The 15,306-nt window shown below is 42.2% G+C and overlaps 1 protein-coding gene across 9 annotated transcripts in view; it reads left to right on the top strand.

Moving 5' to 3' along the window:
- apbb2b (amyloid beta (A4) precursor protein-binding, family B, member 2b) overlaps positions 1-9,835 on the top strand; it is a 67,345-nt gene extending 57,510 nt beyond the window's left edge. For 6 of the 9 annotated variants that reach the window (XM_078164240.1, XM_033623780.2, XM_078164230.1 and 3 more), the window contains 5 exons: positions 1,465-1,552; positions 4,160-4,243; positions 4,358-4,473; positions 6,219-6,398; positions 9,388-9,835. In XM_078164240.1, coding sequence (XP_078020366.1) covers positions 1,465-1,552; positions 4,160-4,243; positions 4,358-4,473; positions 6,219-6,398; positions 9,388-9,558 — 639 coding nt within the window. In that variant the 3' untranslated portion in view covers positions 9,559-9,835. The remainder of the gene's footprint in view (positions 1-1,464; positions 1,553-4,159; positions 4,244-4,357; positions 4,474-6,218; positions 6,399-9,387) is intronic. The other 3 variants (XM_078164243.1, XM_033623781.2, XM_078164236.1) reach the window with 1 other exon arrangement.
- The last annotated feature ends 5,471 nt before the right edge of the window (positions 9,836-15,306 follow it).

The raw sequence follows: 15,306 nt of genomic DNA, 5'->3' as shown, positions 1-15,306 counted from the left end.
ACTCCATCACTCTCCTTCTTGGTCAAATAGCCCTTACACAGCCTGGAGGTGTGTTTGGGGTCATTGTCCTGTTGAAAAATAAATGATCGTCCAACTAAACGCAAACCGGATGGGATGGCATGTCGCTGCAGGATGCTGTGGTAGCCATGCTGGTTCAGTGTGCCTTCAATTTTGAATAAATCCCCAACAGTGTCACCAGCAAAACACCCCCACACCATCACACCTCCTCCTCCATGCTTCACAGTGGGAACCAGGCATGTGGAATCCATCCGTTCACCTTTTCTGCGTCTCACAAAGACACGGCGGTTGGAACCAAAGATCTCAAATTTGGACTCATCAGACCAAAGCACAGATTTCCACTGGTCTAATGTCCATTCCTTGTGTTTCTTGGCCCAAACAAATCTCTTCTGCTTGTTGCCTCTCCTTAGCAGTGGTTTCCTAGCAGCTGATTGGTTCTTGCCATAATATGAATTTTAACAGTTGTCCAATAGGGCTGTCAGCTGTGTATTAACCTGACTTCTGCACAACACAACTGATGGTCCCAACCCCATTGATAAAGCAAGAAATTCCACTAATTAACCCTGATAAGGCACACCTGTGAAGTGAAAACCATTTCAGGTGACAACCTCTTGAAGCTCATGGAGAGAATGCCAAGAGTGTGCAAAGCAGTAATCAGAGCAAAGGGTGGCTATTTTGAAGAAACTAGAATATAAAACATGTTTTCAGTTATTTCACCTTTTTTTGTTAAGTACATAACTCCACATGTGTTCATTCATAGTTTTGATGCCTTCAGTGAGAATCTACAATGTAAATAGTCATGAAAATAAAGAAAACGCATTGAATGAGAAGGTGTGTCCAAACTTTTGGCCTGTACTGTATATCAAAGTACATGGAGTCTGATTAATGCAGACTTTTCACACATTCATAAGGAAAAGTGGAGGATTGGCCACAGCAGGGGTTGCCGAGATGTAGATCAGCTGTGGAAAAACTCTCTGATTAAGACAATGTATAATTTATGTGTGGTATTTCCAGGTGTGTGTATGTATGTGTGTGTGTGTGTATGTGTGAATGATTTTCACTTTGGATTTTCTAGTTCTGTGCTTGTATGTGTTTCTCCCTGTGAGTTGCACTGCAGGAAAAGCTTTTACCGTGATTTGGAAAAAGAAGTGTGACCTGATTAGTGTGTGTGTGTGTGTGTGTGTGTGTGTGTGTGTCCCCAGGTGAAATGAGTAGACAGCATGACAGTATCAGGGGTGAAACTGCTCGAGGTTTTTCCTCAGCTCTTTGGTGTTGACTCTTTCATCTTTTTCTCCCCTCATCCTCTTTTTCTTTTTGTCTCCTCACCCTCCTCCCCTGTGTCTCTGCCACTTCTCCGTATACCGATTCTGCTCCGTTTTTACACGCCATTTCCTCATACTTCTGCATCTGCTTTCGCTCCTCTCTCTCTGTCTGTCTCTGCTCCAGATCATGACAGAGCGAAAGAATGCCAAAGCGATGGCAGGAGGCTCTCTCCAGGACAGGATGCAGACAGGACTAGATCTCCCTTTACAAGGTAGGCCTCACACATACAGTACCTCTCTCAGTGTGCTTGCCTGTGTGTGTGTGTGTGTGTGTGTGAGAGAGAGTGAATGCGACAAGTGCCATGCATCAATAGGCGCACGGCAGTCATCACTTCTTTGGCACACTGCATGCATTTAAACTGGTCATTTGTAAGAGCAGAAAGACTGAAATGAATTGCTGTGTTGTCATTAAAGTGTCCTCTGTTAATGCTCCAAAGTCAAGAGAAGTTAGGAACACACGCATCAAGGCACTTTGATTCATAAATAATTAATTTTGGAGCCTTTAAAATCAGTCAGTGTATTTCAAAATATCTGCAACCACCACTGTGAGTAAATCTTGGCCATAAAGGGATACTTTGCAGAAACATATTTTAGCTTACTGTTTAACTGTACTAGCCGGGCACCATATTGTTTCCTGTGGAAAAACCAGGTCCCCAAGAAATGTGCAGGGTATTGAAACCAATTTGAAGCCAACAGTGGGATTATAACTCCCGAGTCCATCACGTGATGCCATTGGGCCCAAAAAGACTTCCTCCCATAGACAAACATTGGAGAAGCGACGTCTGCATATCAGTGGACACATTTTCTTGTGCATCACAACCCCTCAGAAATGACTCATTCCACTATTTGGATTTCATCTATTCGGACCGATAACGTTTGGAAAGTCTAGAAGAGCCGCAAAGTTAAATGATTTATCCTCATTCAATTTAGCGGAGTATCTAAACTGGAAGTAGCCAGCTCAGCCTGCTGAAATATCTAGTGTGCTTGCTCTGTGGGCCCAATGATATGAAAGCAGTGTCAATCATCCACGTAATTTCATACTGTGGATATAGAGCTTTTTCAGCTTCATGTGCCTCTGAGCGACTTTCTTAGAACTTAACAGGGTCCCGCCTCCAACACTGTATCCAGTTCTCTTTATACATCCATGAGAAAAATTGACAAGTTTGCATTGTGTCAACCAACAGTGGGAACATTTATTGGTCCGGTGTGGAGCAGTGCATTCTGGTAGTTGTAGGTTTTCTACCTTTTGAGCAAAAGCAAATTCCACAGTCGTATTTCTCTGTTTTCCCTGGTTCTGTAGCACCAATTTTAAAAGTATTTCCATCTTTCTACTGCCACAGCCCAGTTTTATGAATAGACCCATCTGTCCAACAATGAAATACTTTCACTGCTGAAAAGATGCACTTTTCTCACGTTTCTTGTAAACAAACAGTTCGGCCAGTTACTCACCAAAACAACACCAAATGCTTCATTGTTTACATCCATGTTTTCACAGACATGGATGTAAACTTGACTGTTGCATGGAGACATACAACCGCAGGGCGGTAATTCTAGTTTTACTCCTGCATTGTTTACATCTATATTCACTTGCCTTCAGTCTACTTGTTTCTTGGCTTCAGCTCAGTGCTACTTTTCTTTGTGCATTATGGCTGCCAGCTGTCAATCATGAGAATAGCGGGAAACAAAACGGAGACCCACACATGAAAGCGTTGCTCTGTAGCTCTACTAGTGGCCAAAAACTCCACAGGGTACATTTTAACAGTTGTTCACAGTTTACAGATCTCGGAGTTGATGGTCCAGTGCACCAGCATAATGTGCCAGTGTTCATTATCTCACATTTACAGAGAGGAGGTGGAGGAAGATCCTCAGATTTTTAATAGCCAGACAGATGGGAAAAGTAGCCAGCCAAGGGATGTTGGTGTCAGCAAGACAAAGTTACTTGTACTTGCAGGAAACAGTGCAGGAGAGCAGTGTTGAAGAGATAGACAGGCTAAAACATATATATGTATATATATATCTGTTGCTTAAAAAAAGGATGCTGCATAAACATGAGGGCAACGAACCATTTCTGTTATCCCTCACTGTTTCCTCTCCTGTCAGCTCTCTGTCCCTGTCAGAGAGACAAATGATTGGCTGTGCCGCACTATGTCATTTATATACAGTACATTCATGTGATTGGACGAGATGCAGCAACAGTCAGGCAACCTGACAACAGTCCAGCCTGCTGCTGACAGCTCGTCAGATCAAACAGCTGCAGTGTCTGCCTCTGCTTAAAATAAACTTAGAATAAATTGACAACAACTTTAAAACATGAGAACCAGGAGGTGCTGCATGACAGTATGTCATTATGGTCCACTGGGACAGTCCATAACAGTGTCCTGTTATAAAATGAAAATACCCAGTAATTAATAACAAACCGGTCTGAAAGAACTTTGTCTTGAAGTCATCTTTCAGAAGCATAATTGAAGACTATAATGTTAACTTCCTTTGCAGTGCATGGAGCCACGCCTACAGCAGAGAGTTATGCTTTTGTCAGCATCAGTTGAACTTGGGTAAACTTAACAAGCTCAAGGACCAGAGTGACTTACCATCACATTGTTCAGTCAACAGCCTTGTTAAAATAATTTATAGTGCATCTAGAAAAGTTGTGATGTTTAGATATAATAGAAGCCATTAAGAAGGTGGTTAATATCCAGATATTCAGCCAGCAGGCTACACAGGGGAACCCTCTGTAAATGTGCAGTGTTGTTTTTTTTTAAATGTAGTTAAATATTTATTTTTCAAAGCACCTATTAAATGTGTCTGTGGCTTCTCCCCAGCAGAGTTCCCCACACCAAAGACGGAACTGGTTCAGAAATTTCAGGTGCTCTACCTTGGGATGCTGCCTGTGGCCAGACCTATTGGTTAGTCTGACACACACACAAGCACACAACCATGCAGACCTTAATGAGATGCAAAGCACATGGTTGGTGGTGATGCTGATAATCCAACTTTGCTTTTAACATGCTCTGCTCCAGGCATGGACATACTGAACGGAGCTATAGACAGTCTGATCGGTTCTTCCAACAGAGAGGACTGGACTCCAGTAGCCCTCAACGTGGCAGATGCTACTGTCACTATCAGCAAAGACAAGGTGAGACACACATCAGCTGTAACCACAGCTGCCTGTATGGAAAAATAAAATGTGATTAAACAAACTCCATAAACAAAACAAAACAAAATGTGGGACAGGTTTGGCATTATGGGAAAACAACCACCATGTTCTTAAAGCTTTATTTCACAGTTTTTGTGCATCCTTGCACCTGTCTTTGGGATGTAATTGACTGTTAAGATGGAGGAGCATCCAGAGGCTGGTTGGTGAAGTTTTCTCACCCACCTTGTTTACCTTTTATTTTTTTATGTGCAAAATAGATTTGACTGATAAAATGCCTTTACAGAATATGACTGTATGACAAGACTGACAGTAAGTGCCAAAGAGACTAACATCAGTATTATCCAAACAAAATGTCTACACACACGCACAGCTAGTGAGCTTTGGTCATCTTTGAATGAGTAAGCCTGATTTATGATAGGGCACTCAACACTTTTGATAAATGCAGCTCAACAGAAACTAAACAGTTGTGCATAGTTTTCAATTTATGCTTCAGCAAAAGGTTTCTGGTCATCGCCATGCTAACCAGAGATCCCCTGCATTTTTTGTCATGGTTTGAGTCTGTCACTGTCATGTTGAGTGAAGTGTAATCTGCAGCGACAGCTGTTCTCTGAATGTGTTTTTAATTTATTAACCGTATCTATGTTGATTGATGAGCTCCCAGTCTGTCAGTGAGCAGCAGATTCCCCTAACTCTCTAGGGATGGCTGGGCAGTAAAATCAATTAATCTATAAGTACAAACACTGTTGATATCTTCCTGTGGCACAGACATGAAAACTCTTTTGGTTTAGTAAATGTTTGCTGTCAGTCAGTCTGGTGGAGCTAGTTATGCCAGCCTCTGTTAACTCAGCTCACCAGGAGCTGCCAGATACATGGCTGCTTCTGTGGATAGAGACACCAAATGCAGGTCAGATTTGGTGTGGATTGAAAACTACTATTTCCATAGTGACGTTAGTAAGACTACAAATTACTTTGCGTGATGAAATATGTCTGTGTCTGTGACAAAACAAAATTCTCAAGGTGTGGGCCATGAAAGGAAAGTGTCGCGCAACACGTTTTTCTGTCCAAAATTTGTCATTTCTGTCAAACAAAACTCATCAAAAGTATCGAGCGTCCAACCATAAATCAGGCTTTAGTGTCCTCCCCATTTGGCTTCACTTGCCTCATACTTCTTATTATGTTGGGGGTGAAGAACATTTTGTCGAGCCTGTCATTTATTTCCCTCAGCAGTCACCACAGTTTAAAGTTTATCCGCTGCTCACTCTTCACTGTTGATTCCCATGTGTGAAACTACAAAAATGGTTGAAAACTCCTTTGACTGACACTGTCAGTGCCCAGAGCAAGACAAAAGATTGAGACAAAAAGCAACTCCACTCACATTAAATCTGCATGTTAAACCTTAACAGCATTCAACCATGCAGATGACATAAAATGTCAGTTATAGATCTCAGCTGTAACAGCAAGGCACTTAAAGCCCAGCTGCTCCAGTGGACGTGTTTATTAGAAGGCTGCAGTTTTACTGGGCAGCTCCCCAGTATGAACATGTGTGACTATGTGACTGCCTTCAAATGCAGAAAAAATGTTGATTGTAAATTCCTTCACTAATGTGTTCTCATGACGTCTTTCCCTCCCTGTTTAAGAAGTACAGTTAAATCCTAAAAAATACGTACTTCACATATCTGTGACTTTCTGATGAACCTTACACACCTCTGTATGTTTTTGACTAGGATGAAGAGGAAGTGTTGGTGGAGTGTCGTGTTCGATTCCTGTCTTTCATGGGCGTTGGGCGGGACGTGCACACGTTTGCCTTCGTCATGGATGCCGGCGGCCATCGTTTTGACTGTCACGTCTTCTGGTGTGAGCCCAACGCAGGGAATGTGTCGGAGGCTGTGCAGGCAGCTTGTATGGTGAGTCACTGAGAAAGAACACGAGCTGACACCAGGACTCATTAACACTGAGCCAACTCTGACTATGTTTAGTTAAGGGAGAGAAAACAAAGGAATCTCTCCCAGCGCATGTACATCCATGCTCAAATGTCAAATTACATCTTGAGTTGTTGGATTGTAGGAAATGGAGGGTGTGTAATTTTAACATAAGACTGTAGACTGACAGGAGACATTTCAGGCTATTTGAAAGCATTTAAAATAGATAAAAAAAAACCCTGTATGTTAATTCTGTAAAGACGTTTTCATGGTAAGTAGAAACTGCACCTTTTTTTGTTGCTACGCTTATGAAATACTTCTTTTAGTGCTTGTTTGCACACAGACCTTAAAAAAATCTTCAGAACATTCAAGCATGAAACACAAGACAGCAATTGGCTTAACACTATATGCATAACCTTATTAAAACCAACTGGTCTTCTGAAAGGGTGTTCCTCTAGTCCCAGCTGATTAAATGCAAAATATTTGCCTGTTGATAATGTTTTTAAACTAGGATCATCATCACTTTAAGTCCCCCTCCAGATTTTAAAGTTTGTACTTATATAAATATGTAGTTTCACATAGTTTTCCCTAATAATAATAATAATACTTAAAAAAAACTCTTAAAAGGGGCTGGACCAAGATCTACCTTTTCTCCCTCATTGATATATTCTGGATGTGGCTCCTGCTCCATCCACCTCTGCTGCTAATGGTAGGTTCTGCTCTCCACTTTCTCCAGTGCTGCTCGCTCTTGGTTGAATGGTGAAAGAGCAGTGTGCATCAAGATAGCTAGCATTAGCGTAAGAGGAAACGTTTGAGGGATTCAGCCATACATGTTTGAGCCTCAGTCAGACTCGTATAGGAATAGACTATGTACGAAAGGTGGTTGTCAGCAGCCCTCTTAGCTGCCATGCAAGCAAGAAGTATTCGGCTTTTGTTATGGCACTCCAGTGCGTTTTTTGGAAATTTGACATGCCTTTGAAAAACAACCCCATTTTATCTGCCTCTGCAGTACAAAGTTGGAGTTTCACCCACAACCTTAAATGCCAGTTAAAATTCTGCTTGCTCTTCAGCTCATAAAATTTGTTTTTACTCGCCACTATTTCCTTGTTAAGTGCCCGATGGGTCCCGTGTATAGGCACGTTAACTGAAATGAAGAGGAAGCAAGATGGCTCTCTTCATAGCTACTTCCTTCATCAGAAATTTTGTGAGTTGCCCAATGTGGCATTTTACTTCCCCCAGGCAATTAGGCGATACTTATTGTTGAGCCCTGCTGTGAATCATACAATAATATCTGCCACAACAGTGGAGCTTCTGCCTCTGCACCAGCAATAGCAGTGGCCGGAGGCATTATGTTTCCGGGTTGTCCATACGCCCATCTGTACATCGCATCCTTGTATACATGATATCTCGAGAACGCCTCAATGGAATTCTTCAAATTTGGCACAAATGTTCACTTCTTATTATGACAAAACACACAAATGTCTAATAGGATGAAATAATGAAGTGATGACATTTATGTCCAAAAGGTCAGAGGTTAGCTTGTTATATCATAATGTTCTGCATAAAACACTTTTCTGGCCATTATTCAATGCCGCATTTTAGGAACAGAAGGGTATTTGGTTAGATACTTAATTGGTGGAGCTCATCTTGGGTGTCCACCTTGAACATGGGCTGATTGTATAGCGCTGTGGGGGGGCAATGGGTGTGAGGCATCCATGTTTTCACCGACAGGGATATAAATGAATGAATAATATGGATGTAAACTTAACTGGTGCGTAGAGGCATACAACTGTGGGGCAGTAATTCTAGTTGGTAGATGACAGGAATTTCAGGGACTGGTTTATATCCAAAAACTGCACACTCTTCCATGTTTGCTGTCTCCACTCTCTGTCCTGACAAGTCTGCTCTGCGCTGGAGGTTTCAGGTTTTTGTACCGGTGTTGTGTCGAAGTTTGTTCCCCTGTTGATGTGTGTTTACCATTTTACACAGCAATTGGCTTTTGTCTTAGTGATGTACCTAATCTAGCTGACTGGTGTACGTTTGAATCTCAGATTTTTCGGGAAGTGCACAGACATCATCTCTCTCAGTAGAGGAATGGTAAAACATATCTCTAGTGACAAATTTTGCACAGATACAAGTCAGAATACTCAAGGTTAGACATTTTAGGGACATAAACAGAAGAAAACGCATTTTTAGGTGTAGGGGGACTTGAAGTACAGTTGGAGAACACACTTGGAGCCTGTCTTTCTGAGAGTGAATGCCCTTGACTGTAGTTCAGTTTGAGCTGGGTTTTCTGTCTTGACAGATGGTTGTTTTACTGTCAACCCAGATGCTTTATTCAAGTTGTAATGGGGCCCTCTGTCAAAACACTGCAGGTGTAAAACATGCATTGAAATCAAGAGAAGCCCCCTAAAGGTAAAATATAGTGTGTGTTCAGCATCACTTGTCTCAGAGAGAGGATGTCCTTGTAGGTTTATCTGGTATAGATTTTCTGTTCGCGGTTGTTTTAGATTGTGCAAGGCAAAGTTTGAAGAGGAAACGTGTACAGTCAATTAATAACCGCTGTAATAAACCCATAATGTCTTTACAGTGTTTTTATTTTATCATTATAATTATCCATAATCACAGCCCACTATGCCCTCTGTGGTGTTTCCACTATAATGCAGCCCATTAATGGAGATTACTCATCTTCCTCTGCCCTCTCTACTGCGGGTGAGTCACAAGATTAGTTGACTGCTGGCTGGGCTATTGATCACACATCAGAACTTTGGATATATGGACACACACACACACGCACACACACACACTAAAACTGATTCATGGTGACAAGAATCATCAGTCATTACTATTGATCACAGCTCGCAGCCTGCACCAGTCCAGCTCTCCCTTGTCTCTCTCTCACAGACACCTCCATAGTCGTATACTCAGCAGCTGTAACTCTCCATTATTTACAATATGTCTCTGTCTCTTTCAGCTGCGGTATCAGAAGTGTCTGGTGGCTCGACCCCCCTCCCTGAAGGCCTGCGGCTCGTCGCCCCCTGGTGACTCAGTGTCCCGTCGGGTGTCGACCAGCGTGAAGCGAGGCGTCCTGTCTCTCATCGACACCCTCAAACAAAAAAGACCCGTCACCGAGTTGCCGCAGTAACCACGGTTAAGTGCTACCAACTCCCCGCCACAACCTCCCAGTCACCATGGTAACAAGTTGCATCGCTGCCAAAACCCATCGCCACCACAGACCCCAGTAACCATGGCAACACAGCAAAGCCCCAGGGCTTGGGGGAAACCCTGTCACAATTCCTTCTGGACTAAAAATTGGAATTTCACCTCAAGAGTTTATCGGCTCTTGGGCAGAAATTCAAATCTTTTCCCTCAAAATATCCGACATGAATAAAGACTTGAATCCCACATCAAGAAGGAACAACCACAGATAAACACCTGAGTGATGAGCGCCCAGGTGATCGTGTACATAGAAGTAACTCTCATCCCCCTCGGCACAGAGAAGGAGTGAGGAGAAGAGAGCAAAAACTGAAGAAGTAGGAAGTGCTCCTTCCAGCACGGCATATGTGATGAGCGAGCTCATTGCTGCCCAAACTGCTGATCTCTCCATGCTCTAATTGTATTTGTGTCTGTGCCTGTGCTGCCAGCATGACCTTGCACTCCTGGCCACAACCCCCCTGTCATTCACCTGTTAGTCTGTAGTGGCTTGTCCCCCTCTGTCCCTCTCTCTCATTGTCCTCTGTAGACTGTAACGTACAGTGAAATGGAAGAGATGAATCTTGAAAGCCATCGTGTCTGATTTTCAAATCAGAATGTAATGAATGAAAGTAGGAAGCTGCTACAGATTAAAGAGATTTGGCCGTCAGTCTACACACTCTAACCTGTTCAACTGATCCTGCATGAACCTTTTATATAAAAGTGAACCATTCTTGACAATATCAATACACTGCTGCTGCTTACAGAAGGGGTGAGAAATCCGAAGCCACATTGTGTTTCCTGTCTTCTTATTTGTTTGTCGACTTTGCAAGAATCAGCCTGGAGGGTCTGAACGAGCGGTGACCTTTCACCCGAAACATCCCTCATATTCTTCCTGTTTACTTGTTTTTATTCTTCCGTTATCCCTCGGAAAACGACAGACGATAGCCATAATGGAGAAAGAGCTGCAGGGATAGACAGAACGTTACCCCTCCCTCCTCTGCTCCCCTGCTCTCTGGTAAACAGCACCAAACTGCTGCTCCAAACACAGGAGACATCAGCACGCTGCTGCTGCTGCTCTTTGATACACATGCTGGAGGAAATTTGACAGATTCTCCTTTAAATCCCACCTCAGTATCTGTCTTCAGAGACTTTATGTCCACTAATAGAAGGGGCTTGGCAACATGAGAAAGGCTGGAGGAATCATACAAAGAAGATGACTGGAGGAATTTGGTGACAGCTGAGATCTGACCTGTGAGGAGGGGAGAAGGAGACAGACAGGTTTCATCTCCAGCCCCCCGACAGAGAGACATGTTGACTCAAATTAACAGGACTTTCCTGGGCTGCTATCTATATCTAATCTGTCTCCAGGGTTCTGTTCACTTGAATGCGCCTTTCTCTGTTTTCTCATTGCCTACTTCTTTACTGTAAAACTGTTTTCATCAGTGCCACGAGATCACTTGTTTTTGGTCCGTTTTCTGCAATGTTTCTCACACAAATCTCACTTCAACGCTGCTAGCTCCTTATTATCACATATCTGACAAGCTTGGATGTATGGAAACAGCTTAAGCTCTGTAATTGACCGATTGCTAAACCCATGCCAGATAGCAACTGTCTAATCACAGTTTGGCCAGCCTGTCAAGCTTCTGGGTTGCTCTGCATGTTTAAGAGGCTGTTGGAAGACAACTACTTGGTATGTCAACAGTTTGGAGGGTTGTGCCTTTTATATATCACCTTTTCAAAAACCAATAACATGAGCACACTGTGTTTTTCTGCTCTAATCTAAGCTGCAGTTATTAGCATGTCAGGCTAACTAGCTTACTATAGATAGCTAACTATATTTTAGGGGTTTACAGGTTATGTTAAAAAAACAACTTCTACACTGCAATACAGAAACACAGTTTCTTTATTTTCATGCCTTCTAAGTGGATCATCAGCTGCTGAGGAGGCTAATGTATGACCAAGCAGCAACCTCCAGGGCTAAAAATGAAGCTAACATGGAAGTGCCGAAAGCTGCAGTTCCTCTAATGTCCACCTGAGGCTGGCTCTAAAAGCAAGTCAGTCCCCATAGACCCTTTAAAATTCTCAACATGTACAATGTTAACTTGCCTGGCACAATAACAGTTTTGTTGTCTATAGCTAATTTCCCCATTAATGAAAACTGTACAGGGAGTGAATTTTTACATAACTCACCTGTTTAAATGTGTTTAAGGCTTAAAGTTATTCATAATTAAGGGCATAGCCTGTTTAAGTGACAGGCTGTCTGTGAGGTGTCACCTTTGGTTCTCAGTTAGATCCACCCAAAGCTCCTCCATCTCGTCCAATTACGGTTACTTCTGGCTCCAAAGAACCAAGATGGCAACGGCCAAAATGCCAACTTGAGGCTTTATAACGGGAGTCCACAAACCAGTGGGTGACATTACGGTGGCAACGTCCATAATTTTATTCTATGGCTGCAACATGTTCAGTTGTTAGGATCCCCATTAGTTGTGCCCTAAAGCACAGCTCATCTTCCTGGGTTCCATTATGTAGCTGAAGCCTCTGTATTTTAGCAAGATATTGTGTATGCAGCCATTGAGTGTTTATCAAGACTTCTACAAGAATTTGTTTTAAAAATGAGTCTAACATTTTAAAGAGTTTTCAACCAACTAACAGAGCTATTATTAGCTTTATTAGCTAGCTAGCAAGCTGATAAAATGTGCTTGTCCTTTCAGCCGCCGAAATTGACGGCCACTGGTTAAAACGAAAAGCTGCTTTTTTCTGCTCATTTGTATTCAAGTGGTAAATCTGCCACCTTAGTAAACTGCATATATGTGTGAAGGTACAGGCATAGCAACAGTATGTAAAGGGGGCTTACTGTAGTGAACGGTCACATTGTAACATCTGTGGCTGCATCTTATTGTCTCCGTGTCTTGCACCGAGCTTTTGAACTGCACAGTTACCACACAGACAGGTTAAAGGAACCAGGAGCGTTATTGAGATTTTGCTGAGAAACTTAAGCCACATCACCTTCTTTTATCACACGGATGTTGAAATGTGAATGAGATGACAAAATGTGCGTGTACATAATAGCCATTTTAAATGTAACATTTGGCATTAATCATTGTTATAAGCTATCTTTTCATTTTGAATGTCTGTAGTTTTCTGTTATTTCCTTGTAATGAAATGCCTTTATTTGAGAACTCACCAAATGGCCAAAGTGTAAAATACTGATATACATTGTTGTAGATAAGAAAAATACGAGAGCAAATAATGAAACCCGGAGAGGTGATTGGAAATTTTCACAGTTGTCAATTACGTTGATACTGAATTTAACTGAGCAATTATCTATGCATTCTTTTGATCTCGAGAAATGGAAAGTCGTGAAAAGCCTTGCATGCCCTTGGACGGTGAAAAGAACGACTGTATGTACTGAACAGAAATATTTTTTATTTTATTTATTCTATTTTATAAAGGTATATACTGATTTTATTAGTTGGGGCAAGTAAAGTCTCTTGACTCTGTGTCACTGTCTCAGTCCCTGGTTAACTCACAATGCTACAACAAGCTCCGCTTTGCAGAAAAAGGCCGTTAAAGGAATATATCTTCACCTTGTACAGTGCACTGAGAGCTGGGAGTCCACTGTTGGTCTGAACACTTTAACAGGAGTGAAGAGGAAGATGATGATGATGATGATGATGATGGTAACAGCAGTGGACTCTTAGCATCTCTGTCAAGCTCACACACATAAACAACAACAAACACACACATTTCCCACAGATGGATGTGTTGGCTTCTGTTTGCTGCTCACTGATTTGTACACTTTATCAATGTAATCAATTGTGAGAATAAACAGCATTATAAAACAGAGCACCTGGCTTTTGTGTGTGTCTGTGCATTAAGGTGTCAATTAACATTTGTTTTCATTTTCGATTTACTTCGTTCACTTAAGCCTTTTTATATTTTCTTACTTTCTGAACAATCAGTTGCCTTCCAGGGATGAAAATAAAGTTGAAGCTGAAGTAACTGTATACCTCATGCTAGGCACACGAGAGAACACATTTTGCAGGTGTAGGCCCCCCTGGCCTCAGACTCAAAATGACCCCAAAGACTCACAAAAAAGACCACGACGAGACAGAACAATAACAATAAAATTGGTCAAAACAACCACAGAGACGCAAATTGACCAGTAAAGTTGACACTTTGACACACAAAGTTTGTGTCTTGTTTCTTTGTAGGAGAGGTGGTGGGGCCTTTTTACATGTCTGCGCCCAGAGGCCCATTCTCTCATAATGCGTCCATGCTCGAAAACCAAGACAATGTGTGCGACAGGCATCCTTTTGTCTGACAACATCAAGCAATACAACCTAGAGCTCTGTGAATTAAGCCTATTTGCATCATGTTCTGAATTTTAACCAATGAAAAGTCCATCCTTCGAGCTGGAGTTGAACCAGCAACCTAAGGATCACTACTAGTATCAACTGACACTCTGCTGCTCTGCCAACTGAGCTACTGAAGGGAGCGAGTTGCTCTCCATTGTGCAGCCTCTCCAAAGATGGTGAAACTGATGCTTACCGTTATTTTTCAAAAACTCAACATTATAGCACATTTTCAAAGGTTAAAATCGTTAGAGAACAACTAAACTCAATAACCAAGATCATGGATTCAACACGTATTCTTTTTGTCCCACGACCATAAGCAATACTACCTATGACTCCGTAAATGAGGCCTATTTACATCATGTTCTGAATGTTAACCAATGAAAAGTCCATCCTTCGAGCCGGAGTTGAAGCAGCGACCTAAGGATTTCTGCTAATATCAACCTACAGTCCTCCGCTCTGCCAACTGAGCTATCGAAGGGAGCTAACAGCTCTGAAGTGTTCAGCCTCTCCATGGATGCTGAAACTGATGCTTAACCAAGGTTTATTTGCAGAGACTCAACATCAAAACATTTATTACAAATTTACAATGTATGTACATTTTTCAATTGCCCTTCAGGGATGAAAATTAAGTTGAAGCTTAAGTTACTGAACTGCTCGTGCCTCATACTGAGACTCAAAATGACCCCAAAGACTCACAAAAAGACCACAAAGAGACAGATAAATAACAACAAAAATGGGCAGATCAACCACATAAAAATGCAAATTGACCGAAGGAGACACAAAATAACAGAAAATGACACAGACTTACCTCAGAGACACACACAAGAAAAACACAAGGAGGCACAAATCCACAAAAAGATGCAAAGCTACAAAGAGACGCAAAACAACAAAAAAGAGGCAAAGTCAACTCAAAGTCTGTGTCTTGTTTCTTTGTTAGAGAGGTGGTGGGGCCTTCTGCATGTCTGCGCCCAGATGCCCATTCTCTTATAATCTGCCTGTGCTTGATAACCAAGATAATGTGTTCGACAGGCATCCTTTTGTCTGACAACATCAAGCAAGACAACCTACTGCTCCAGGGTAACCTGCTGCTTTGGGTCTTCTGTCAAACATGTCCGTAAGACATCCTGGCAATCTGGAGAGAAAGAAGACGAAAGGTGTGGGTGATCCATCAGAGTGTGAACTAAAATCAACAGATGTGTGTATGCTGGTGTGTGTGTGTTTTTCTTACCTTTGGACAGCTCATTACTGATTCTCAGCTCCCTGCTTAGGATCTCGGTGGTCACAAATATGGTATCCCTGTGGAGTGTCTGGAACAGTAACACCCTCAGCTGCCACACTGT

Source organism: Epinephelus lanceolatus, chromosome 3, assembly GCF_041903045.1.
Source record: "Epinephelus lanceolatus isolate andai-2023 chromosome 3, ASM4190304v1, whole genome shotgun sequence".
Lineage (NCBI taxonomy): Eukaryota > Metazoa > Chordata > Actinopteri > Perciformes > Serranidae > Epinephelus > Epinephelus lanceolatus.
Note: the sequence above shows the minus strand (reverse complement) of the source record. Positions and strands in the feature narration are given on the sequence as shown.